Here is a 26,231-nt window from a genome sequence, read left to right on the forward strand (position 1 = left end):
TTTTTTTATATTGAGGTATGCTATGTGAATGGGAACATATAACCACCATATAGGGCATTTTTCTTGACTATGACTGCAAGAGTTGAAATACACTTTAAAGATTAGTTTCCATTACCTATATTGATTTCTATTGACCGCATCTGAGATGGCAGCTGGGGTTATATATTCACCATTGTTGATCATATGGGCATATAGTAGCCCTTGTGAAAAAAAGTTCAAGGTATAGTGCTTATACGTGCAAGTGAAGCTGTCCATAGACAGTAAAGAATCTCTTCTTAGTAACTGAGTGTGTTATAAAGTGATGGGACTCTCCAGGATTCTCACTGATGGCATTGCAGATATAACCACATTCTTAAAATTGGAGATATCACTTTTTGAGCCATATATGGCCACTATTATGCCAAATAACCTGTAGTAGAAACATACTTTATACATATTTACGTAGTGAGATTCACTAAATGTGTTTTTATTTTTTTTACCGTGCCTTGGATTTCTGCTTAAAGGGGTTGTAAAGGTACATTTTTTATTTTCTAACTAGCTTCCTTTAAGCTAATGCAGTACTAGTTCCCTTACCTGTTCCTTCGATTTCTCTTCTAAATGTCACTAATCCTTGTTTGAAATCCTCACTTTCTGTTTGTTTTCATGGAGCTTGTCACCGTCAGTCGAGCCGTTTTGCCTGGTGGTGAGTGATCGTGTTCGCTCCCTCCCTAGGACTACAGCCCTGCGTGGAGAAACGCTCTCTACGTATCACAGAAACACAGGGGCTGGTGGTTAGTGGGCGTGTCTGACGCCGCAGTGCAGCCTCCCATGCCTTATTTGTAACTTGCACTAATCTTCACTGCCCCCGCCTTGACCCCACCCCCTAATTTGAGATGCGTGATGAAATATAGAAAAATTGGCACTGCGCATGCGCGATGCCACTAAGCATAATGGGAAATGTAGTTCCGTGGTTGCCGTGACGTTGCTTTAATGCATGCGCACCGCAAAAACAGAAGTAGAGGAAAGAATCGCTGGAGGATAGCAGGAGGACGAATGAATGAATTAATAATTTGTATAGCGCACAAAGCGAACTGAATTGCATCAAGGCACTTATTACATACAAATGTAACAGGTAATAAATTTAAATATTTTTGGAGGAAATCATATAATTATTAGAAATCAGTATGTAACAGAGAGTGGTAATAGCTTAACCCTTTCCCGCCGAGCGTACGCACATCTGCGTACTCGGCTTCCGGGGGTTATACCGGGATGATGCCCGCACCTGCAGGCATCATCCCGGTACCGATTTTTACAGCAGGCGATTGGCTATCCAGGCATAACAACCGATGCGGCTAAAAGCCGCTCGGCTGTTATGCCGGAGGAGCGGGAGGGGACGCCCCCCCCTCCCGCCGCCTCTCGCCGCTGTTACCGGTGCTCTGGCTGCTGGGGAGGAACTGGAACGAAGCCGTAATCGGCTTCGTTCCAGTCTCCTCATCGTAAACACGGAAGCGACGTCATGACGTCACTTCCCGTTTACTCGGCTGCCAATGGCGCCGGTTTTAAAAAAATATCCGGTATTCAGAATCGCCGTTTTCGGCGATCTGAATACATTGAAGTGTAAAGGAGGGGTGGGGGGTCTTTTAGACCCCCGATCCCTCCATAAAGAGTACCTGTCACCACCTATTACTGTCACAAGGGATGTTTACATTCCTTGTGACAGCAATAAAAGTGATCAAATTTTTTTTTTTTTTTTTTAAACAATTTAGTCATTTAAAAATAAATAAAATAAATAAAAAAATAAAAAAAAAAATTTCAAAGCGCCCGCCGTCCCCGCGAGCTCGCGAAGCAAAGAAAACGCATGCGGAAGTCGCGCCCGCGTACGTAAACGGTGTTCAAGTCACACATGTGAGGTATCGCCGCGATCGTCAGAGCGAGAGCAATAATTCTAGCAGTAGACCTCCTCTGTAACGCTAACCTGGTAACCGTAAAAAATGTTTAAAGCGTCGCCTATTGAGATTTTTAGGTACCGTACTTTGTCGTCAATCTACAAGTGCGCGCAATTATAAAGTGTGACATGTTTGGTATCTATTTACTCGGCGTAACATTATCTTTCACATTTCGCAAAAAAATTGGGCTAATTTTACTGTTTTTTTTTTTTTTATTCATGAAAGTGTCCCTTTTCCCAAAAAGTTGCGTTTAAAACACCACTGCGCAAATACCGTGTGACATAAAATATTGCAACAATCGCCGTTTTATTCTCTAGAGCCTCTGCTAAAAAAATATATATAATGTTTGGGGGTTCCAAGTAATTTTCTAGCAAAAAATATGGATTTTAACTTGTAAACACCAAATTCCAAAAATAGGCTTAGTCATGAAAGGGTTAAAACATTTTTACCTTTACAACCCCTTTAACTACCTCAACATAATGTATATGACTGTTCACGTGTAGATTACATTACTTCCAGTAGGAACCAATGTGTATAGGTGTTAAAGAGGAGCTTCATTCTCCTGTGAAAAAAATAAGTCAGCAGCTTCAAAAACTGTAGCTGCTCACTTAAAAAAAACAGCCACTCGCCCGTCCCACCCCAGCCGATTTCACCTGCTGTCTTCTTCCCTTGGAGCCGACATCTTAACTATGGGCACCCGGCTGGGACAGCTTGCAACTTCACAGCCAGGTGCACAAACTGCGAATGCGCGAGCACTTCTGCGCAACATGAATGGTCAAGCAGTCTTCTGGGGCCTGTCACATGTCACAGAAGTCTGCAATTGCTGGGTGGGTGGACAACTTCTGCTTCTGATTGCCTAGGTGGTCGGAGCGGAAGTGGGAGCGGACACCTGTCAAAATTGGTGCTCACTCCCCCCGCTCCTCAAGGTGTCAATTTTTCAGCAGAACGAAGGTTAAGTCTTTAAAGCGGAACTTCCCCTTTTAGATGGAGCTCCGCTTTAACTATAGTCAAGAAGATATTCCCACGTGTAGATTTCTGTTATCAAACATTAAATGTATGGCTTACAATAACCAAATAGCGATTTTCCAGGTTTTTTTTTTATACCTATATGAGAGCAGATGTATTTATCCTAAAATGTTAATGTTGAATATTTCTTCAGGTTTTTTGGTTTATAAATGCTATTACATCCTTGAAAAAGAAATATCAAAGCACTAAATGCTATTTAAAGTTCTAAATAAATATCAAAATTTCTACTTGTGGAGAAGCTCATGCTATTAATTAGTAATTTTTGAAATTCCCTTTAATTACAGTTTCAAACATTCAGTATTCGTCATGACATGGCATGTTTGTAGACCCCCCCCCCCGTGGATCTCATATCTGGCTAATCTATTCATTTCCTAGTTACTGTACCAGTATCAGTCAGAGTGCATAAATCTGCCATATATTTGTCCCTCTGTAGATGAGGTTAGTGGACATCATTTGTTTCCGAAGCCAAAACGTTCATTTTTTTTTTTTATAGAATGGGTAAAATTTAGAACCTCTGTCAAACGTAACTGCTGATTGAGTCCCCTTTGGTGAGTTCCACCTTCTTTTTGTACTGATGACTAGTGTCAGGAAAATCCAAAATTTTGAGTTGTCACTGGAACAAGAAAAGAGTGGAAATTTCCCAAGGAGCACACCTTTTCTGGTGAAAATGGTTTAAGAGTTTCTCATACCTTAAAGGGATTTTGGCCTCACTTCCCATGGCTGTAGGACAGGAAGTGATGGTCTCTCTTTTTCAAAGCAACATGGGTGTAGTTTCTGGAGTAATATGTGTAGGTCAGCCATTTTCAACCAAGGTTATATGGAATCCTAGGATTCTTCCAGAGTTTTCTAGGGTTTCCTTGAGCTGTGACTAATTGACCTCTAATCTGATGGTGCCAGCATAGTTTGGGAGGGGGGGGGGGGGGGCAGTGACACTTGGCATTACACCAGTGATGTTTTAAAGTGTCTGTAAGGGGGCATTCTTTCAGCTGACCATCAATGTAAGGGGGCGTGTTTATCCCAATAACCCCTTACGAATTAGTTTTAACAGGCATTCCCTAAGGTTTGAATATTATCTCAAGACTTCCTTTAGTTAAAAATGTTGACAAAGGCTGGTCTAGGTCACACAGAACATAGATGTGGTATTTTGATACTTTGATCAAACTGGCCATATTATCCCAATGGTGAGCATTGTAAAGCTTCTGTATTTTACTTCAAAGTACTTTTCCAGATATCAATATTTGTTTTGTGTATTTGAAGTGAGACCATACAATTTTCCTTAATCCATTCTAATGTTCCGCCTTGTATAGCGTGGGTGGGCACAGTTTCTGTACATTAAAGTTAGATGACAACTTTAGGCTTGTTTGATGAAAGGTTTAGACAAAGCAGACAATTTCCACTTCTGAATCATTGTAAGTTTTGTAGTGTTACCTTTCATATATTTACTGTCAAATGTTTTCAAAGCTAAAAAATAACATCTGAGCTAATTAGATTAAAGCAATTGCGCCATGTGTGGGGACATTGGAAGCCATTCTTATTTGAAAGAAGCCAACTAATCTAATCAAAATTTGCCCAGTCTGCGTGTAATTTGATCAATTGAGTTTTTTTGATCTTGACAGTAATCACGTTATATGGGTTGAGAAGTTTTTGTTTGTGGATTACACTCTTTATTGCTTTCAAAGCACGTTTTGCTTCAACCTTAAGATGACCAAATTCAAACTAACTGTTTTAAGTTTCTAAATATTGTGAATATTTGCATTTTTTTCTAACTCCTATTAGTCTACAAATCAGTTAGTTAATACATGCGTTTGACACGCGGCCTACAAGTTATATCATTTGATGTGACTTGAATGACAGGTTAGGTGTAGTTTGCAGGCATTTAAGGACAACCTAAAGATAAAAAAACGTGCTATGTTCCCCTGTCTGCAGATGCAGCACTGAAGTTGTGTTTATGTGTGGGGATCACTTAATGGGGCCTTATTAAGGGAAATACAAAGCAAACAGCAGTGGCTTCTTCCTTTGATCAGTGGAGTGGTCCATCCAGGAAGCTTGGACGCCTGAGACAATTCTTTCTTTCATCTGCTTGGCTAACTGCTGCCCTGCTGATTACAGACACAGATGCCAGGCTAGAGGATGATGGGATAGGGAGAGAGTGGGAGGACAAAGGAATGTGGAACAGGGGGGGGGGGGAATTCAAGGACTGGATATAATGTATATTGTAAAGGTGCAGTTCACTTTGTCTGTCTTCTTTAGTTACAGATGGAAAGTTAACATTACGCTTAAAGCATTAAACGGGAATCAGCTTATTGTAAATATTACTGCTAATCATTATGGCACATACTCCACGCGGGTTGAACTACCTTTTTTTCAATCTGGATGAATACTATAATTTTTAAATCTATGCATTTATTGTTTTTTTTTTTTAAACTAGCGTTGTGTCTGACTTGAATAGGACTGTGCGGGGGAATACACCAAAAATGCAGTGCGCAGCACTTTATTCCCATCGTTATGCAGTGGGAACAGACTTCATAGAAAACTATGGAATATCATGTGTCCGTTTATTTTGCTTGCTTTTCAGAATGCATGGCAATATGCCAGAGTGAGTGAGCAGTATAACTGCTATGTAAGGAGTGCGAATTCTGCCTAGTAAACAGTCTTTCTGACCACAAGTAGATGGAAGCCCCAACTGAATGACATTTAAGCAGGGCATACACTGGTAGAATTTTGAATGAAAACTCCCAGGAACGTTTGCCTGTCATTCAAATGTAGTTCAATGTGTCATTTTATTTTTGGAATGAATGAACGTTACCAAATGAGAAATTCGTACCATTCAAAAACGTTTTTTCCATCTTGCACCTTCAAACTTTCTCATTACTGCAGTCGAAAATTAACATCATTTTGACCCCACTAATCATTAGAAAAATGAGCAAACATTCATACAACAAATGTCAATGGATGCTCAAATAGGAGCAGTAGTCAGTGGTTCTCACCATCTGCTACGCAGACTCATCCCTTTCATCCCAAAGAAGGACAAAGCAGTGGTAGTTGGAACAGTCATTAATTCACGACTTGACTACGCAAACTCCCTTTACATAGGATTACCCCAATATCAATTTGCGCGCTTACAACTTATCCAATAACCGATAACCGATAACAGGAATAAAACCCTGGGAATCAATCTCCCCTTCCCCGAGGAGCCTACATTGGCTAACCGTAAAGAAACGGATCACATTCAAGACCCTCTGCCTCACCCACAAATGCATGCATGGAGACGCTCCTCAATACCTACTTGAGAAAATAAAACACTACACACCCAACCGCAGTCTTCAATCATCTAACCAAAACTCCTCGTTCCCAAATCCTGGTACAAATCAAAGGGGGAACGGAGATTCGCTGTCCAAGGACCATGGCTATGGAACGCTCTACCAACTAACATCCCCTTGGAAGAAAACCACCAGGTCTTCAGGAAAAAACTCAAGACCTTCCTCTTCTAGAAGCTGGACAACAAAGCTCATCACAGCACCTTGAGGCGATTCAGTTTGCGCTGTGCGCTATACAAATTATTAATTCATTCATTCATTAAGTCTTACCAGGGTGGATCTAAGTCAATGATTTAAAAATAAAAAAAAAGATCAGATTTTGATTTAAATCGATTTTATTTTTTTTAATCAAGTTTATTTTAATAAAATGCCTTTCGAGTAAAAATCTATCTAAAGGTAGTTTTCTATTTAAGATACATTAATAATTTAGTTTATTCAGCATGAAATTGACCTTAGTTTTGTAGCAGAAGGCTGTGTATTCTGCAATATTTCCATTTTTGGTAAACTCATCCAAGTTCTAAAAGCTGAGATAACATGCACTGCATTGATACATTCACACAGTTTCACAGTAACCATAAAAAAATCCCAAATCCCATTTTTTTTTTTTACAAATCTATGTACACTACAAACTGTATAATTTAATCAGTTCTGATATCGCTGTTTTACTAAACTGACCACTTATTATTCTAAATAGGAAACCTTAATTTTGTTTGCAAATATTAAAGATTCTAACTACCAGCAAGGCACTTCTCTCCTTCATGTAAAAATCATCATTTTTTTTGCTAGAAAATTACTCAGAACCCCCAAGCATTTTTTTTTTAGCAGACACCCTAGGGAATAAAATGGCGGTCATTGCAACTTATTATCTCACACGGTATTTGCGCAATTATTTTTTCAACCGCTTTTTTTTTTGGAAAAAAAAACGGTTTCATGAATTAAATAACAAAACAGTAAAGTTAGCCCAATTTTTTTGTATAATGTGAAAGATGTTACGACGAGTAAATAGATACCTAACATGTCACGCTTTAACATTGCGCACAATCATGGAATAGCGCCAAACTTCATTACTTAAAAATCTCCATAGGGACCGCTTTAAATTTTTTTACAGGTTACAAGTTTAGAGTTACAGAGGAAGTCTAGTGCTAGAATTGTTGCACATGCTCTAAGGCACGTGGCGATACCTCACATGTGTGGTTTGAGAGGCGTTTACATATGCGAGCGGGACTTGCGTGTGTGTTAGCTTCTGAGCGAGATCTACCAGGGACAGGGGTGGTTTAATTTTTAATTTTATTTTTTATTTTACTTAATTTTTTTATTTTTACACTTTTTTTTTTTTTGATCACTTTTATTCCTATTACAAGGAATGTAAACATCCCTTGTAATAGGAATCTATATGACAGGTCCTCTTTATGGAGAGGTGCAAGGTCAATAAGACCCCACATCTCTCCTCCAGGCTGTAAAGCATGAGATCGGGAAAAAGAGCGTGACGTCATAATGTTGCGCCCATGCCTCCGAAGGTCATAGAGATGACTGGAAATCTCTATAGTCCTCATCCGGCGCTGGCACGGAAGAGCCCGGAGAAACACCGGATGGCGGTGGGAGGGGGGACATTGCCCCTCCCGTCGCCTATAAGGAGCGGAACAGCCACTATGATCATTCTTATCGTGCACAGAATCGCCATCTGCAAAGAATGATGTGATTTAATACGGTATTGAGCACCTGTCATTTCAGACCCATCATGGCAGCCCCTGTTAGGCATACACTCACATGCTGCCACCACATCCCTCACCTTGTTGTGTCACTGCTGCGTCACCAGCCGTCTCATTAAAGTGAATGGGACTGTCGGTGAGTCAACAGTGGGTCAGAGAAGGAGCCGCTGCGGAACAGAACACAGTTGCTCTTTAAAAATTATCATTTAAATCAAGCCTTTTTACTTGTGATTTAAATAGTGATTTAAATCGACTTAATTTAAATCAAATCCACCCTGATTCTTAAATATGTAATTCCATTGTCGGCCCAGTGAAAGTGGAACGGTGTTAAGTAGTTGAGTATCTTTCCATGGACCCAATATATAAATCATGTATAATAATAATATTTAGAATAGTGGATTTTAATGCTATGCAATTTCTTCCTATCCTTGATTTAGTTCTGAATAATAGTGGAAAGAGATATATATTGTTTGTGGACAGTTTCAAGCTTACATGTGTCAATAAGTTGTCCTATCAATTGTACTTTCACCCTTTTCTGTTGGGTGTCAATCTTAGTTAAAGCGGGAGTCCACCGGGACTCCGCGTTTTTTTTTTTTTTTTCCAAAAGCCAGCAGCTACAAATACTGCAGCTGCTGACTTTTAAAATAGTGACACTTACCTGTCCAGCGCGCCCGCGATGTCGGCACCCGAAGCCGATCTCTAGGTCGCCTGTCGGGTCCTGCCGCCGCCATCTTGGGTATGGGAATCAGGAAATGGAGCCTTTCGGCTTCATTTCCCGGTTCCCTACTGCGCATGCGCGAATCGCGCTGCGCAATAAGGACGCTCCCCGCTGCTTCTGGGATCTGTGTGTTTCCCAGCAGGCAGCGGGGCACTTGCGGGAAGGGGCGGGCACTTGCGGAAAGGGGCGTAAGTTACGCCCCTTTCCGCAGAGAGCTATCCCGGAAGTGGGTGCAGTTACCTGGATTATCCAGGTAACTGCACCCCCCTCCCCCCTGAAAGGTGCCGATTGTGGCACCGGAGGGGGGGAGGGTTCCGATGAGCGGAAGGTCCACTTTAGGGTGGACCTCCGCTTTAAAGTTGCACAAATTATGCATTTGTGCCACCCCAGATTAGCACGGCACTGGGAAGATATGTTTTTTGGGAAAAAGTCTTGGAGCACTTTGTCAATGTCGGATCTGCCCTTAGGGTACTGAAGTAGAGATTTGTTGATTCGCCATGTTGGTGGCCTGGGGGGAGGTTCTAGATCCAGAGATAAGTGTAACGCAGCATGGTCAGACAGAGAAATGTCAGTTTGAAGTTGCAAGAGAAAGTAATCAAGCCTAGAATTCCTTAATTTTTTTGATGTATGCGTACTAGAGATGGGATTAGCCCCTGGAAACAGCCATAATTGGATCTAGTGCAGAGTTCAAATTTCCACCTAACATCAAAAAACCCTCTGCAAATTTCAGGTCGGTAGAAAGCATATCGTATAAGAACCTAAGGTGTTCTTGGGAAGGTAGATATTTCCAGGAATAATTGTAGTGGAGTGGATGGTAACCTTGACAAAGAGGAAACAGCTCTGGGAAATTGTAATCATCAATTTATAGTCCAGGGAATCGGCTTTGATAACAAGATACTTGCACCTTTAAGCTGCGTACACACGGGCGGACTGTATGGCCAACTTAGTCCGTCGAAACACATTTCAGCGGACAGTCCGCTCGTGTGTGGGCTTCAGCGTGCAGTCTGGCGTACTAAGTATTTCGGAATTTCCGTAATACTGTCCATCATACATTGGTTTCAGCGGACAATCCGCTCGTCAGTAGGCTAGTTCGACGGACTAAGAATGGTGCATGCTCAGAAAGGATTTACACGGCGGAAGGTTGCATTGCTGTGTATTCGACGTCCTATTTCTAGTCCCGTCGTACGTGCTGTACACGTCATCGCGCAAGCTTTCGACGGACTGTTTATGCATCCGTGTGTGGTCAAGTCCATTCATTCGAAAGTAGGACGGACTGTCCGTCGGATTGTATGACGGGCTAAGTAGGCCATACAATCCGCCCGTGTGTTAGACTTTGAGCGGTAAGAGGAACTATGGTAAGGAAAAGCTTTATTAGTGAGTTTGTGAGATAGTCATATTTGAAATGAGTTTCTTGCAGAAACACTATTTGTGTAATTTTAGATCAGACCTAAGTCTGGAGCATTCCTCAGGTAGATTTAAGACCCTGACATTCAGGGATGTAAACTTAATCCTATCCATGGTCACAAGAGGAGAAGGTTAAGAGGGGCTAGAGACGGACCCCTAGAGAGTGAATAGCTGGGAAAGAAGCAAAGAGATGAAAGTTTATTAGCAGCAAGGTCTTGTTTTCAGACCAGATTATAGAGAGAGCTGGACTCAGGTGAGACAGCTGGAAACACACAGGAGATAAGGAGCAGTTGGAGCAAAGCCTGGTACACACTATGAGTTTTTCTTTTGTTCAACCCAGTGGGTTAAACGAAAAAAAAAATCTGTCAGCTCTGGTCAGAACACTCTGATTGGCAGAGAGCGCTGATCAGGAGTCAGTAGACTGCTGGTTTTCCAGCATGATTGTCCAACAGAAGCCGGCCAAACGTACAAGGTGACATACACACAGGCCTAATGTCGGACTTTTTTAACTGCCTGATGTCTCCCAATATTTGGCCCATGTGGCTTACAGGAGGGAGACAACAAAAATTATAATCTCGTTCACCAAATTGTAGCTTTAATAGAGTGCAGCGCTCAAAGAAAAGCTGCCTATGAGTGGGTAGTGAGAAGCTATATAGACTTCCTGGAGGTGGTGTGCAATCGGGTGGGACAGGACCTCTATTTAAAGTACTGATACCATAGCTGCATTCCCAGGTAAAGCTGGGAGGGAGGCAGTTATTACAAGAGAAAGGCCGTCCCCTCCTCTATCGTATTCTATAGGGTAGCAAAAACATGCAACATGATATAAAAGCCCAGAACAACAGAAAAACATAGGGTGGGGGGCCGGTATCCCTTGTCCTCATCAACATGAGGACAAGGTGCTTTGGTGTGGTGCTTCCCCAAAGCTGGTACGGCTGGGGGGGGGGGGTTCTCGCTCGTCACCGCCCCCTTTCCTGACCAACTGGTCAGAGCCCACACACGGGCGGATTGTCCGGCGGACTCTGGTCCGCTGGACCAAGTCCACTAGATAGTCCGATCGTGTGTACGCGGGATTAAAGATCTGGGACTCCATTTGTTGGTAGACCGAGACTGAAACAAGATCCTGAAAGAAACACAGAGGAGCAAATTGGCTGCTTATGTTTGGGCTGGCGGAATCGCTCAGGTTGGTTTGGACTAGGATCCAAACACGCCTGAGCTCATCACTATTCATGAAGCCAAATCTACTCAGCTCTGTTGATTGTCTGATCGCAGTGCTAGTTCAGGGCAGCAAACACCATTGTAGGGCCATGCCTGACACAGGTTCCAGCAATGTCAGGTTTCCTTTTTATGTTCGTATACTTAATGTCTTATATCTGCAAAAGTTTTGGGGGACACACAAACATTGCATTCAGTTTTTATGTCTGTGTTGTCTGTTGAATGAATGGAGGCAGCTTGCTGCACATAACACTTATGCTTAACCATGGTAAAATGAGTATACTGAGCAGATTTCTGTGCTAAGACTTCCTATGGAGAATAAAAGCAGTCCTGTTACAAATAAAATCCCTAGGAGTCACTTCATTTGGCTGAAAGGGAAGAAAAACAAAAGCGGGGTTTCTGCTGAAAGGCATTGAAGTGTTGTGTTATGAGTTCCCATTGAATTATTTTCCCAATCACTGGAGAGTTTAAAGGGCCTGTGGTCCCTTTAATGTTTATTTTAATGGGTAAGGTTGAGCAGATTAACGAACGTAGAGATTTCACACCTGACTTTTTAATGTGATTGCTGCAGATGTTTGAAATGACATCAGTCCTGGGCAGATGATCAGTGTTTGAGAATTTAATTAGTTACAGATTACTAATTGGTTACTAAACACAGAATACTTTAATCTTCAAGAATGTTTCATTTTAGCAAAGGGGATAACATCTTTTTTTTTTGCAGGCATACTGTGCATATAAACATCCTTTGTCTAACTAGTAACATCTTGTTAGTAATTAAACCCATTCCCCTACAATAATGAAACTCATATTCCAATGCAATATTTATGTTGCGTTTATGACAACATACAATCTGTTGGAGAGGGTTTACAAAGGCCTGCTAGGCCTCATGCACACAAACTTGTGGGGACGTACACCTTCAGAAAGCATACGGACATATGACCGAATGCAGACTTTCTCTATTCGGGTAATACATCCATACTCTGTACACAGGTTTAGGCACATACATCATATACTTGTGTACAACCATTCATGCCTATGGGCCACTGTTTGCAGCAACTGGGCTTCCTGGAGGCAGAGAAAAGCCACAATATTAAGTTGTATGCCACTTATGCACCCGTGTCCTTGAAGCAGTTGAAAAGGATAGTTTTAAAAATTCACCATACTCAAATTATTACTGTATGTGAAATATTTGGGAATTTATCAGTTTTGATATTGTACTGATATTGTTTTGACAGTGCTATAGGAGGATGCTTTCATACACACAGCTGACTTCCTCCTGATGTCAATGATCCTAAGGCACCTTTCACACTTGTGCAACTTGTTTTGCCACTTGGGACTGCAAGTCGTACCCCACGATTTCCAAAGACTACCATTCATATCTGCATGACTGCAAGTCGCAGAGACTTCGAAGTAGTCCCTGCACTACTTTGGTCCATCTTTGATGCATTGCTTCAAGTCGTGCAACTTTCAGGACGTACAAGTGTGAAAGGGGCCATTCACACTAATGCAGTAGCGTTTTTTTGTTTTGTTTTTTACAAGCTTGCTGATTGTATCTCCCTGGAACAACATCTTACACTTATCATCATGATGAATACTTTTAGTTAAAGCTGAACTATGTGTGTGTGTTATATTTATATGTGTGTGTATGTATATGTGTGCTTTTTTTTTTTTTTTTTTATTCAATCACTCTGAAATTTCAGATAAAAAAATATGCATCTTTAGATATTTTCAAATCTGTGTTAGCTTTTGGATTATTTATAACTGGTATTATCCATATTTCATCTTTCTTAGTTTATGCATATGATGTCATTAGTAGGATGTAATGAAGGGAGGCTGCCATCTGAGGGAAGTGATAAATTCATTACAAGTGGTGTAATAGGACAAATCTATCCCCACCATATCCTCCCTCTTTCATTCTTTTAAGACACTTGCTTTAAAACATGTAGCAAAAGGGAAAACCGAGGACAAGACTGTCATGTACAGTTATGATCCCTGCCCATGTCAATGTAGAAGCATAATGACAAGCCAAAGTTGGCAGCAAACATCTCAACATCTCTCAATTGAGATATCGAAGGAGCTGAATATCAGATAAACAGCAGCTGCAGCCAATAAAATGTGGGAACTGTTTGGGTACTTTGACAGCCGGCAGGGCCTGCTGTCAAAATACAGCAGCCACATGGAGGATTTGTTTATCCTCATGGATGTTGGGATTTTTTTTTTTCATGCTAAACAGACGGAAAGAAAATCTGTAGGTGTAAGCCAGCTTTAGAGGGGGATGTAGAAAGCCTGTGACCCCTGGGCTTTGAAGCTTGCAGAGCTGAATCCAAAAGGTCCCAGGTCCTGCACAGCTGGGAGACCTGAAAAAGTTACAAATATATAGTTATTAGATAATATATAGCAAGTGCACATGTATACTCTGTTTTTGAAGTGGACCTCCACCCTCTCTAATCACTTTCTCCTACTCCACCTTCCTTACACATAAAAGATTTGAACGTTTTTTTTTTCCCTAAATGCACGGCCCTGCACTTCCAGCTTTCTCATCTTTATGAGAATGACGTCAGTCACCCCCTGCCAGTTGCCTCTTAGAATGCTCATACCCTGCATCCCAGGAGGCTTTGGGGCTATATCTAGCACACCTTGCATTATCAGGGGGCTGCCTGCAAGAAGATACGTCTGTCCTACTGATGATGTAGGAAAACTAAATGGGGGCTAATTTATATGCATTAATGATATAATAATTCTCTAATGCCAAACAACTTAATAGCACATTTTATTTATTCTGGATGTCTACAATACATTCATATGCTTATAATGGTTTTCTCAGTTAAGAAGTCTCATCGTAAATATATTTTATTCATCGTGTCCCCCAGGGACAGCTGGTAGAGCTCCTGTTTTGTTAGGTGCTGTATATCCAGAGTTAGACTTGACAGCGTACCCCCTCTCCCCATCCCCCATAGTTGTCTGTCCATGTTGCTTTGTAGAATCCTAATAATTAGTACTGATTGACCGCACTAGGTTCTTGCCTGAGACTAGCAACATCACAATACATGCAGAGGAGGGGGCATGTCATTGACTGCCTGTAAAACATCCACAGGTGTGTCTACAGCAGTGGAGGCAGAGGCAAATGAGCGTGGCCTGAGTTCCACAACAGGAATGCAATCTATATCCTTGCTAGGGGAAGCGACCTGTCAGTGCAACATAGAAATATAATAACTGTAAGAAAGACAGGCGAGCTCACAGCGGAGAGGGCAAAAGCAACAAAGCTCTACCTAAGCTCCACATTAGGAATGTGCCATCACAACTGATTCTGGGGTAGGGGGCATGTCTACAAGAGTCTCCTACTGCTATTTCACCACACAGCTCATGATGTACTGACTGGATCCACCGTTTTACTTTTACTTGTCAGTTAGAAGAGCACTAACGATGTCCTCCAGCCTGACTGTGCACCCTTCATGCATGGTCACAGTAGAGGGGATGGTAACAAAAGCGAAACTCTCACAACTCGGGCTTCTAACAGGGGAGGAGCTGATAGGCAACAATAGCAGACATAGATGCAATTTACAAGAGAATAATTTAGCAGTTCTTATCACTAGCAGAGATATTTCAACATGAATCGATTGACCAAAATTTTAAGTGGAACTAAATTCACAAATGCTTATCTCCACTCGAAAATGCGCTATGTTTGTGAGGCTCTTGGCCGGCGCTGATATCTTGTGCTTCTCCAATTACTACTGGATACTAGGTCGTCAATTGTCTTGACAGGCCGGCCCAGGTATGACATAAACCCAATGCATACACATGGGTGTTCATTCCATATCTGTACTGAGGTGGACTGAGTATGAGCAATGGACTTAGGGGGTATTTGCATCTTTTTGGCCAAACACAGGAAAACTGAAAAAATGTGATACAGGCCTCTGAGAGAGTCTAAAGACCTGTTGGCACATCTGTGCTTACATGTGCTTACATGAGACCTTGTGACATGTTTGCGCCCAGCAGCGATTTGTGAACATCCAAAGAACCTTCTCTATAAACCTTTCATATAGAAAGGGAACAACACCCAGTTATTTGGGAGGCAGGGAGGGAGGAGGAACGAGGAAAGCAAAAAAAATGAGTTTATGGCTAAAGTCCTGCTTTGAGTTTTCACTGCTCACAAGACTTCTTGAAAGTCAGAACTAAGTTATAGTTGGCGTTTACTAGATATTGCATCTGCTAGATTTCAGTCTCCCTCCCCCACACCTCCTTCTAAACCAATTAAGAAATTCTTTTAGTCAGGAAGTGTGTTATGAGTTTAGACTTGGAGACTAGAGTGCCAGAACAGGGGAAAAAGAGCAGTACGCAGCAGTGCCGCTTTGGTATCAAGGCAGATAAAAATACTTAGAAAGAATCTAAAGAATGTTAATTTCTGCTAAAATGTATACTGATGTATGTAGGCAGAGGCACTTGAAAAACGGGACCACTGAGTGCTCAGTACGGCGGTGCCTAGTGCATATTTGTCCGAATGCAAGGAGTTAAACAGAGAAGGAAAGGATTTTTACAATAACTTGACATAATAAAAACCAGGTTTGTGCTGCACCATGTATGTGAATGAAAATGAGTTCCTTACCTTTTAAATGGGGGAGGTGGAGTTCTTATGTGGGAGGCTTTTTGCTGGTGTAGACCCTTGGCGATGTCTCAGATGTCCCACTGTTACAGATATTAACTTCCACTAGGTAATGAAAATAAGGAGGGGATGCTTGTTTGAGCTGTTTAAAACAGTCTTTGCTGGAAACTAGTGACCATTTTAATGTGGCTAATGTTTGTCACAGGGATATGCAGAATCAACCATGAATTATCAGAGGGCTTGAAGCAATATACAGGGATGAACATCTTAGACACACTTTAAGAAATGTATGTACCACATAAAATCTCAGAATGGGAGTTTTCGCAAAACCATGCTGCAGTGTATTATTTCTACAGTGCCAAACAAGATTTTAGAACCTGAGCATTAGTCTTGTTTTTAAATCAGCACAGGGGACTATGTACTTACATTCAAAGCAAGGAGTCCCTGGTGCTAATGGCTGAGGTTTTAATTGAACCCCCCCCCCCACTACGGCTGGGCAATGCAAACTGTGGCCAACCATAGAAATTTTGAAAGATACTTTCAAGGCATCCTTAAGTGGACCATTTATGATTCTTTTTTTTTTTTTTTTTTGTTCAACCAGCTAGTTGAACAAAAAAAAAAATAGCAGATTCCCCGATCCACACTGAACCGGGCGAATTTCGTTCCAAACATGGCTGGCTTTATTTTCTGGAATTAACGTCTTTGCAGTTAGATTTCATAAATGCATTGTATAAAGCAATTGGCATATCCATTGTATTTAGCACTTTTAACAGACAAACTCTCAGCTGTTAACTATACAAATTATATGCATAGATATACGTATCAAAATGTTAAAATATATTACACTCTTTCCTGGCTGAATATAGTTTAATCCACTCACTTAGACCTCATGCACACCTGAGCTCAAAAACACTTGTTTTACAGTTTGTTTGTTTTTTTGTTTTGTTTTTAAGCCCCACCCCATGTTAGCCTATGTGTTTATGCACACATAGGCATTTACAGGAGTTTAGAAGCAATAATAGAAAAAAAAAGTCACTTGTACATTCAAGAGAAGTGCTTGGCACGTATGTTTAACTCTTGATACGCCTAAACGTGGCTTAGGATTTTTGAATGAGCTTTTTTCCTGCAAGGAGAAAAGCAATTATAATAGCCCCAGAGTGCTTGAGGCCTTATGATTGTGAGAGGTGAACTGTACAGCAACAGCAATTTCAGGTCTGACATATAGAGAGTTAAAGCATATGTGAAACATTTATTAGATGGAGTAGGGAATAGTAAAAACAGGCAGTTTTGTGTCCCATTGGGGAAATTTCACTTGTGATCACTTCCTCTCTAGCTGGCCATACATAGTTTATTTTTTATTTTTTATTTAGCCAGCAGGCTGAACAGAAAAAAAAAAGGTAGCAGATTCATCCATCCACACAAACGCAGTGGATGGAGGTATATCCATCTTGCATGGGTAGCTCAGCTTATAGTGCCGGCCTTATCCCTGTGTTTGTCGGGAGAACTAGCTCCTGCGCATGTGCAGGAGTGACGTCATGGCAAAACAGTAGATGCTTGCACCCCATATAAAGGTAAGCCATGCCATCAGCACCTCCTTATGGTCACGCTATATTTTGGGGCATCTGTTTATTAGTAGTACGGTCTTTGTTCTTCCAGGCATATATTGATATTTTTTTAGATTGCTTAAACCTGTGAGAACCTATCAATGAAAAGTTGGGCGCTGTTCCTGAAAACCCCATATCGATTTACAAGTTCTTCCAAAGTATTGATATACTGTATACTATTAATATTACATTTGTAGGAAATCATTTTTTCACTTGGATCCACCTTGACATTCCGTACATTGTACGTAAACAAAAGTTTATTAGGCTCTGGATAAAGAGTTGATAAAGGTATTTCATTTGGTGGACGTGAAAGTTGTACCCCAACTGAATCAATATGTTATCACAATGTCCGTTACTGCAGTGAGTTAATAACTGGAGGATGTTCAGGTGACTCTGTTCTCCACTACATAGCAGCAGGTAAAAGCCACCACTCTCAGGGCAGGCACACGTCACAATCCGTGCATCAGCGCATATCCATTGACGATCACTTACAGTATGTAATGTTGTGCATTTGTACATGTGCTGTGATGCAATTTTATGTGCAGGCAACTTCGAGGACTTGTTTACACCACAAGTCCTTGTAACTTTAACCACTTCTTCTATAGGCTAAGAAACATTTTCTTCTACTTTTCCGGTATTATTCAAGTCTACAAGTTTTGTATACTGGAGTTTGCATCTTTTGCAGAAATATTCGGCTTGCAGCCTTTAAAAGCCACCTCTTTCTGGTTCACTGACTTCTTTGAAAGCTTGATATTTTATTTAGGTTATTTCATGGTAAAAGAAAGTCATCAAAATACTTTGAAACAAGATGTTTCATACCTTAATCACTTTGCAATATATTTCTAAATATGCCCCCAAAGGCCCATTAACATTTTCATGTTGCAGTAAAATACATGAATTGTGTTGCAGTGACATTCATTTTAAATGGCATCCTGACATGCTAGTACAGTAGTGGGCAATGCACCCACACCACAGTGTTTAACAATACAAATGCAGTTATGGAATGCTGAAAAAAGGGCATCACTTTCGATCTTCCATGCATTGAGGCGTGTCAGCCCAGTCAGCATGAATAGTCTAACTTAAAGTGGTTCTGAAGGCTAAATTACTTTTTTTTTTTTTTTTTACCTTCATGCACTCCCTGCATTAAAAAAAAAAAAAATTCTCCCTCTCACATGCTCAGAGACCACAATAAAATCCTGTGAGGATGGGGTGGGGTTGAGCCATGTTGTGTGTATGTCAATGGATGCACACAGCCCAGTTCTGGAGTGAACCCACAGCTGTGTCCCCATAGGAAGCAGCTTACTATGGTGGCACACAGAGGAGAGGAGGAGTCTGGAGTTCCAGCGGGGCCCCCAGAATAGGAGATTCAGGGCTGCCTTGTGCAATACCCATTGCACAGTTTGGGTAAGTATGTCATGTTGATTATTTTATATTTTAAAAATACCCTTTACAACTCACCGTAATAAAGAATATCAAATGTAGCAATAGTAAACGTATGCGTGTTGGGAACAGGGCCTTTATACAAGATAAAGTATGAAATGCAGCAGCACCATTTTTGACCACGAGAGACACTTCAATAATATGTTCCCCTATTTAATCACAATCTGCTTGCATGCATTTCTCTTTCAGGAAAAGCACAACGATCGTTTTAATCCAATTGTAAACTATTCTTTTGATAGGACCCATCAGGGAATATTTGTAAGGAAGCTATTGGAGAAGAACATTTCCACCTGGAAGGTAAGAAAATCCATTATATTAGACTATATTTTAAAATTGCTTGCCATTCTGCTTTTTTCTTGATTGGTTATTGTGGAAGCCTAAAGTTATCGGGTTGATTTTGGAACTTGGTTAGTAACTAGTGGATAGTGATTTCTTGTATTAGGAATGTTTAAAATGTTTTTTATATTAATACAATATTCACAGATGATTTTATCCCATCAGTCAAAAAACATAAAGGCTAACCTAGCTGCAGCAGTTCCCCTGTTTTATGAGTTTTAAATTGCCCCTGTTATTACACAACTATTAAGAAAATTCATGTTGCTTTATGAATACCGTATGTTGTGCGTTTTTTTACCATATTAGATTTAAGACACAAGGCTCCCTTATGGAAAGCAAATATGGCTTAAAGTGCACCTGTGTTCAGACTATGAACATTTAAAGTGGTATGACATGTTTATTATGAAAAAAAGTACCTTTAAAATATTTATTTACATATCTTAACAACATTCTAAAACAAACTATTCCTGAACTCTATCATCTTTTGATGGGAATTTATTCATTTTCAAAGATGGGTTTCCAACAACTGGAATGGTTTAGGTGGCTGGTAGGCTGGTTTCATGGAGATAAACACTTCCTGCGTTGTGGAGCTGCATGATTAATCGTTTAAAAATTGCGATCTCGATGCAACGCCCCTCACGATCAAGATTCATGTAACAAGTGCAGAGCAGTTCTCTGCTCAGAGCTGTCAAAAAAAAAAAAAGCCAGCAAAGTTTATCACAATATATTGCTTAGCGCTGAGATAAAAAGAAACATTGTATCATTTGGTTCTTTTAGATCAAAGGGATGACTTTCGGTCTGTAAATGAGCTCAGTTTAACCACTAAGTCCCCTTTCACACTGCCAGCGTGCCGCATTAGCGGTAAAGCGCCTCTAGTTTTAGCAGCGTTGTACCATTGTTTTGGCATCGCTTTTCGGCCACTAGCGGGGGTTAAAAGTTTTAACCCCCGCTAGCGACCGAAGAAAGGGTTAAATACGCCCGAAAATTGCCACTACCGGAGTGCTTTGCAGGCGCTTCAGCAGCGGTGCCCATTCATTTCAGTGGGCAGGGGCGGTGGAGGAGAGGTGTATACACTGCTCAAAGGATGCTGCTTGCAGGACTTTTTCTAATGTCCTGCAAGCAGAGTGCTTTCACTGCTGAAGCTGATGCCAGTTTACTTCCTGAATTTACACAGACACACAAAGGCACACCTCCAGCTTTGCAGCCCTGCAGCTCTCATTGGCCCTCTTATGACTCACCCCCTCCCTTCCTGACAAACTCACACAAGAGTGAGAGAAAGCTGTGCATGATGTCATAAACCTAGGCTAATGACCAGACAAACAGGAAGTGGGCTGTATAAGGGATTTACTGGCAGAAAAAAATTACTATCCAAAGTTAAAACAACAGATTTAATAGATGGAAAGTTGAAAAAATTACTGAAGGTCTGCTTTGAACACTAAGCCATTTTCTGACACTTGTTGCTTGCAAGTTAAAATCAGTATTTTTTGCTAGAAAAATACTTAGAACCAAACATTATATCTATTTTTTTAGCAGAGACCCTAGAGAATAAAATGGTGGTCATTGCAATATTTTATATCACACTGTATTTGCGCAGCAGTCTTTCAATGCAATTTTTGGGGAAAAAATACACTTCAATGAATAAAAATAAAAAAAAATAAACAATAAAGTTAGCCCAATTTTTTTGTATAATGTGAAAGATGATGTTACACTGAGAATCGTGATCTTTATTCTAAGCAAAAAAAAAATGGTGATTCTCATTTTATCCAGAATTGTGAAGCTCTACTGCGTTGTGAATTATGAAAATACATTTTTTCACAGTGGTGATAGAGCCAGAGTTTATTTTTATTTTTTTGCATACTTGGTACAGCTTAGAACAATTTAAATATGTATATCTAGGGGGAGGTTGGATATCAACTGTAGTAGCCAGCACTACTACAGTGATAACCTTCATCTTCCAGGTCCTGCTCAGGTATGTCATCCTATGAATGGTGGTGGTGCTGAGTGGACAACCCCCTGTGGTCAGTGTGCAGAGGAGCAGACACTCACACACACAGCATGAGCAGAACCCAGAAGGTCTTGGCTATCATTGTAGTAATGACTAATACTACAGTGATTTCCAGTTTCCTCAGCAGCCCATTAGGTACGAGATATGCATACTTGTGCCAAGCGGATCAATGTAAATATGTAATACAAGTAATTCCTGGAAGTCATCTTTAAAGTCCTTTTACTGTTTCATCAGAATAGATTAATACTTAAGTGTACATGATCTAGGCACAAGTTGAGTTTAAAGGCTCTTTATATCACAATGTGTTTGGCAATGTGTGCCCGTACTGTGGTACACAGGTACCCATTGCCATTCTAAGCCCTTGTACACACGCCGGAGATTCCGACAACCAAATAATTCCGAGTAATTCCGACGGATTAATTCCGGAAGAGGTCCGGAAGTGATGTTGCATACACACGGTGATGACGTTATTTCGTTACGACGGGACTACATTCAGGCTAGTAGCCAATAGCTTTGGTCTAGGAATTTGATCTGAGCTTGCGTGGCACTTTGTCCGTCGGAGTAGGCTACACATGATCGGTGTATGTCTGATCGGAGAATTGTGTTGGAAAATTTTACCGGTAAGTTGAAAAATTTGGTCCGCCGGATATTCAGACGGAAACAGTCCGATGCAGACCACACACAGTCGGAATATCCAACAAAACAGTCCGATAGGACACATTCCGTCGGAATCTCCGACCGTGTGTACAAGGGCTAACCGCAAAAATATAGTGCAGTGCAACACAGTGTTGTGATATAAATGTGCTCTGTGGATAATAGGGCTGCAACTAACGATTATTTTCATAATTGATTAGTTGGCTGAGTATTGTTTCGATTAATCGGTTAACAACCTTAACAAAAGTGTGGTATATAATTTAGTTAATATGTAAAGTTGAAAAAAAAGGCAATTTCTTCTTAAATATCTATATGCAGGTAAATATAACCAACTCTATGGTTAAAGAGCAAAATCTCGAATCCAATCTGAGAATAACAGACAGAAGAGATATACTGTATATACTATTAGAGGAGATGTATATACTATTTGACGAGATATACTGTATATATATACTATTGATTGAATCTGGTAAATATCATCAGACTCAGATCTTTTTTTAAAGAAAAAAAACAACGTAAAGACTGTTTTGCAGAATTTCAAACAGAACTGTAATCTATTATATGCTGGCATAAAAAAAACAATGTCGTCCTTAAAAAAAGTTAATGGGGTCAAATCAACGTTCGTTTAACCACAGTGACAGGAAAATTTAGAAATAGAAAACTTCTTTGTCAAAGGAATTTGCAGACAGTGTATGTTGGTTTTTGTTCATAAATTATCTTCATTTTAAAACAGAATGTTAAAAGCAAGTGACATATTCAAACCACATTCTTTCAGGAAATGTACAAAGATTTTTCATATGAATATTCTCATCTGAAAATTGATCAGTGTGGCCAGCATAAGGCTCGGTACACACCTATGCAGTTTGCTTTTGATCTGTTTCTACAGTGCTTTTTGCTGTGCGTTAAGTACAGTATAGAATGCCCCAATAGCAAGGTAAAGAAAATGTCTGCCTTTAGAACCACTCACTACCTGCCGGACTACATGTCCCATGATGCATTGCTCCTCACACACTCACAAGCTCTCAGGCACTTACTGAAATTTATGGATCATGTACTGAGCTGAATGTATGTTGCACTGTATTTCCCGATATGTAAACAAATAATGCATTCTGTATGAAGACCAACTAATCGGCTGGTCGATTAATCAAATATGAAAATAGTAATCGATTAATTTCACAATCGATTAGCTGTCGATTAATCAATTAGTTGTTTCAGCCCTAGTGGATAACCAAGGATTTTCATCGGTCTATGTGTTCTGTCCATGTTGTAAATTTCAGCAAAATGTATGATGTCATCATGTCTGATGATTTTTTTAAATTGGGGTTATGTTGATAGGATAAATCAAGAAGCTGGGTTTTCCAGATTGTCATTGACTTGGCTTGTTCTCAGAAGTTGTATTATTAGATAAGGGCTGACTTTGTTATTATACAAATCAGGATACCTGTCTTTCCTCACTGCATATAAACACTACACATGGAATGCATATAATGAACATCTTAGTGCTGTGAAATAACAGATCGTAGAAGAGATGAACCACGCATGCTCCATCTCCACATTCCTGCACAGTTAGATGTCTGGGCCACACACAGTGTAAAGTAGCAAAAGTTTTGCATGTTTGAACTTACAAATCATTGTGCTGATCTCATGAGTCTGTACACAGTGATAAGAGGGCAACTTTCTGAATCCTCAGATCCTGTGAACCGCTCATTGTGTTTGAACTAACATCAGGGAGATTCTGTTATCTGTTTCTCAGTCATCTTTGTCACATTAAAAAGTGACCTACAAAGTAAGACAAGTACTATAAAGGTGACCAGACACAAGAGAGGATAGATGTGCCTGAAGATCCCATTACATAGGGCAATGGGTTTCCCAGCAGTGGCTTGAACACAAATGGTTGCAAAGTGGATTGGGTTGCATATTGCAGACTCCTTCAGTACTAGATTATCAAAGGGAATATAGCAGAAATTGGATCTGGTTTCCTAACGCAAAGATGTCTGACATACCTCCTGCTGAGTCAGGCAGGCCATACATTATGTTTTCTTTCCTTCAACCACAGTTTGAAGGAACTAAAATTGCTCAATTCACCCATCAACGCAATCCGTATTCATGGGGGAATCCTTCTCCCGAAACCGGGAGGTTTCCCAGATGTCAGAATACAATGATCACTGATGGTGGCTATAGCTGCTGGTAGTGATCACATAAGAAAAACCTGACAGGCTGGTTGTATTGAAGTGGCTTGATCGTCTTTAGTACTACCAGCTGCTTACAGTTGATCGAAATGTGGCCAGTTCTTGCTGAATCGGATGAATTTCAATCCATCTATGACCAGCTTGAGAGCTAGAGCTCTGTGACTGGTAAAGTTTACACTACTTGCTGACTGGTGAGTTCTAACTTGGGCACAAAGAACAGCAGAGTTGTGGCTGCTTTATAAAGAAAACTAACTAAGGCTACATACACACTGGGCATTGCACTTTTTGTGTACCTGAGAAACACAGATGCAACATTCAGCTGCAATGCCATACATGGCGGCTAGATGCAGTATAAAGCAGTACTTACATTTTTGGCCGTATACATTCAGAGATGTATACCTGGAATGCAGAATTCCGGAGTTATGGGCATATGTATGCATATAACCATAAACATGGGTATCACTTGGTACAGCATCCAGCCTCCACGAATTACAGGCAAACGTGACCGGACGTTGCACCTGTGCCTTCCTGAAAATACCTGGATTTGATGCATATAGGCTTAAAGTCTTTGTAAACCCACTAACAAAACAAAAACCTGCAAGACAAAGGCATAATGAGCTAGTATGCATTGCTTACTAGCTCATTATGAATTACTTACCTTAGATCGAAGCCCCCGCAGCGGTCCTCGTACACTGCTCCGGCTGGCGACATCGCTCCCAGAGTTACTTCCGGATATCGCGGGTTCCTGCGTTGTGAATGTCCGGAGCCATGATGACATGGCATGTGTGTTGGAGCCGCAGGCAACAGCATACTAGCTGAAGCAACGGCATAAACGTGCCATTGCTCCAGTGTGCATGTGCCGATGACATCAAAGGGTTTACAACCACTTTAAAGAGGAACTGCAGTCTTGCCACACAATTTGTAATAAAAACATCTTTGCCATTCTGAAGCTTCCCTCCAACCACAGTATTTTGTATATACTGTGATTCTGTACTTGCCAAATATGCTGCAGAATTCTCTCTCCGCTGAGTCTGGCTGAAACCATATTAACAGTGGGAAGCTGAATCTGCTGCCTGTTAATTTCCTGAATTTACACAGACAAACAGAGGCATGCCTCCAGCTCTGCAGCTCTCATTGTCCCTCTTATGACTGATCCCCCCCTCCCTTCCTGGCAAACTCTCACAAGAATGAGAGAGAGCTGTGCGTGATGTCATAAGCCTAGGCTTTTCACCAGACAAGAAACAGAAAGTGGGCTGTACAAGGTATTTACTGATGGGGAAAAAAAAATGTTTTACTATCCAAAGTTAAAACAATAAGGGAAGAATATTTAATAGATGTAAAGTTGAAAAAATTACTAAAGGTCTGCTTTAAGGTCCAGTGTGCAGGGGGCCTAACACTTTTTGAATATCTTCTTGTTTTGATGGTCCTGGAATGCATTTGGCAGATATAAACTAAGGGTTCATGTACACTCTTCTGAACGACTTACCTTGACAGATAGTAACCGTGGTTTAAAACTTCAGTTTTGCCACGTTTACAAGCTGCGTTTAGCCACGTTTGCATTTAGAAGCGTTTTTAAAAAGAAAAAATGGCTAATTAGCAAAAAATGTAAAACAACTATAAATGAAACCTGGCTAAATGCGAATCACCGCGTTTACAAGGTGTTCTAGGCATTTTGGCATTTTGAATGGCTCTGAACATCCGTCCTGAACGCATTTTTTTGCATTACAAAAAATGCTTTTAAACTCAACTTCCTAGAAATTACTATAAACGACCCTGTGTACATGTACTGATAAGATTACATAGAGGGAAGTTCAGGGGCAGCTGAAAAAAAATACGCCCAACTGCTCCTAAATGTCCGTTTACCAGCAGCAGTGTACATGAGGCCTTAAGGTCCAGTTGAAGTTTAGGTTAAACTCTTTCTTTTAGAAACTTTGTCCAGTCACTGTTGTTTAGCCCTAATAACCCAGTACTACGAAATGCCTGTTTGCTTTCTCATCTCTGTATAGGCCAGACATGTACTAAAACAAGCCAGACCTTTTTCTTTATGCATGAAAAGCAGACAGACTTCTTCGGTGATCATTCATTAAATCTC

At 40.6% G+C, this 26,231-nt stretch overlaps 1 protein-coding gene across 1 annotated transcript in view; it reads left to right on the forward strand.

Moving 5' to 3' along the window:
* The window catches only part of NKD1 (NKD inhibitor of Wnt signaling pathway 1), a 130,147-nt gene that overhangs the window by 67,935 nt on the left and 35,981 nt on the right, over positions 1 to 26,231 (forward strand). The window contains exon 4 of the mRNA XM_077458403.1: positions 19,195 to 19,252. Coding sequence (XP_077314529.1) covers positions 19,195 to 19,252 — 58 coding nt within the window. The remainder of the gene's footprint in view (positions 1 to 19,194; positions 19,253 to 26,231) is intronic.

Source organism: Lithobates pipiens, unplaced genomic scaffold (genome assembly GCF_037356315.1).
Source record: "Lithobates pipiens isolate NorthernLeopardFrog02 unplaced genomic scaffold, aLitPip1_a1.2 Scaffold_10, whole genome shotgun sequence".
Taxonomy (NCBI): Eukaryota; Metazoa; Chordata; class Amphibia; order Anura; family Ranidae; genus Lithobates; species Lithobates pipiens.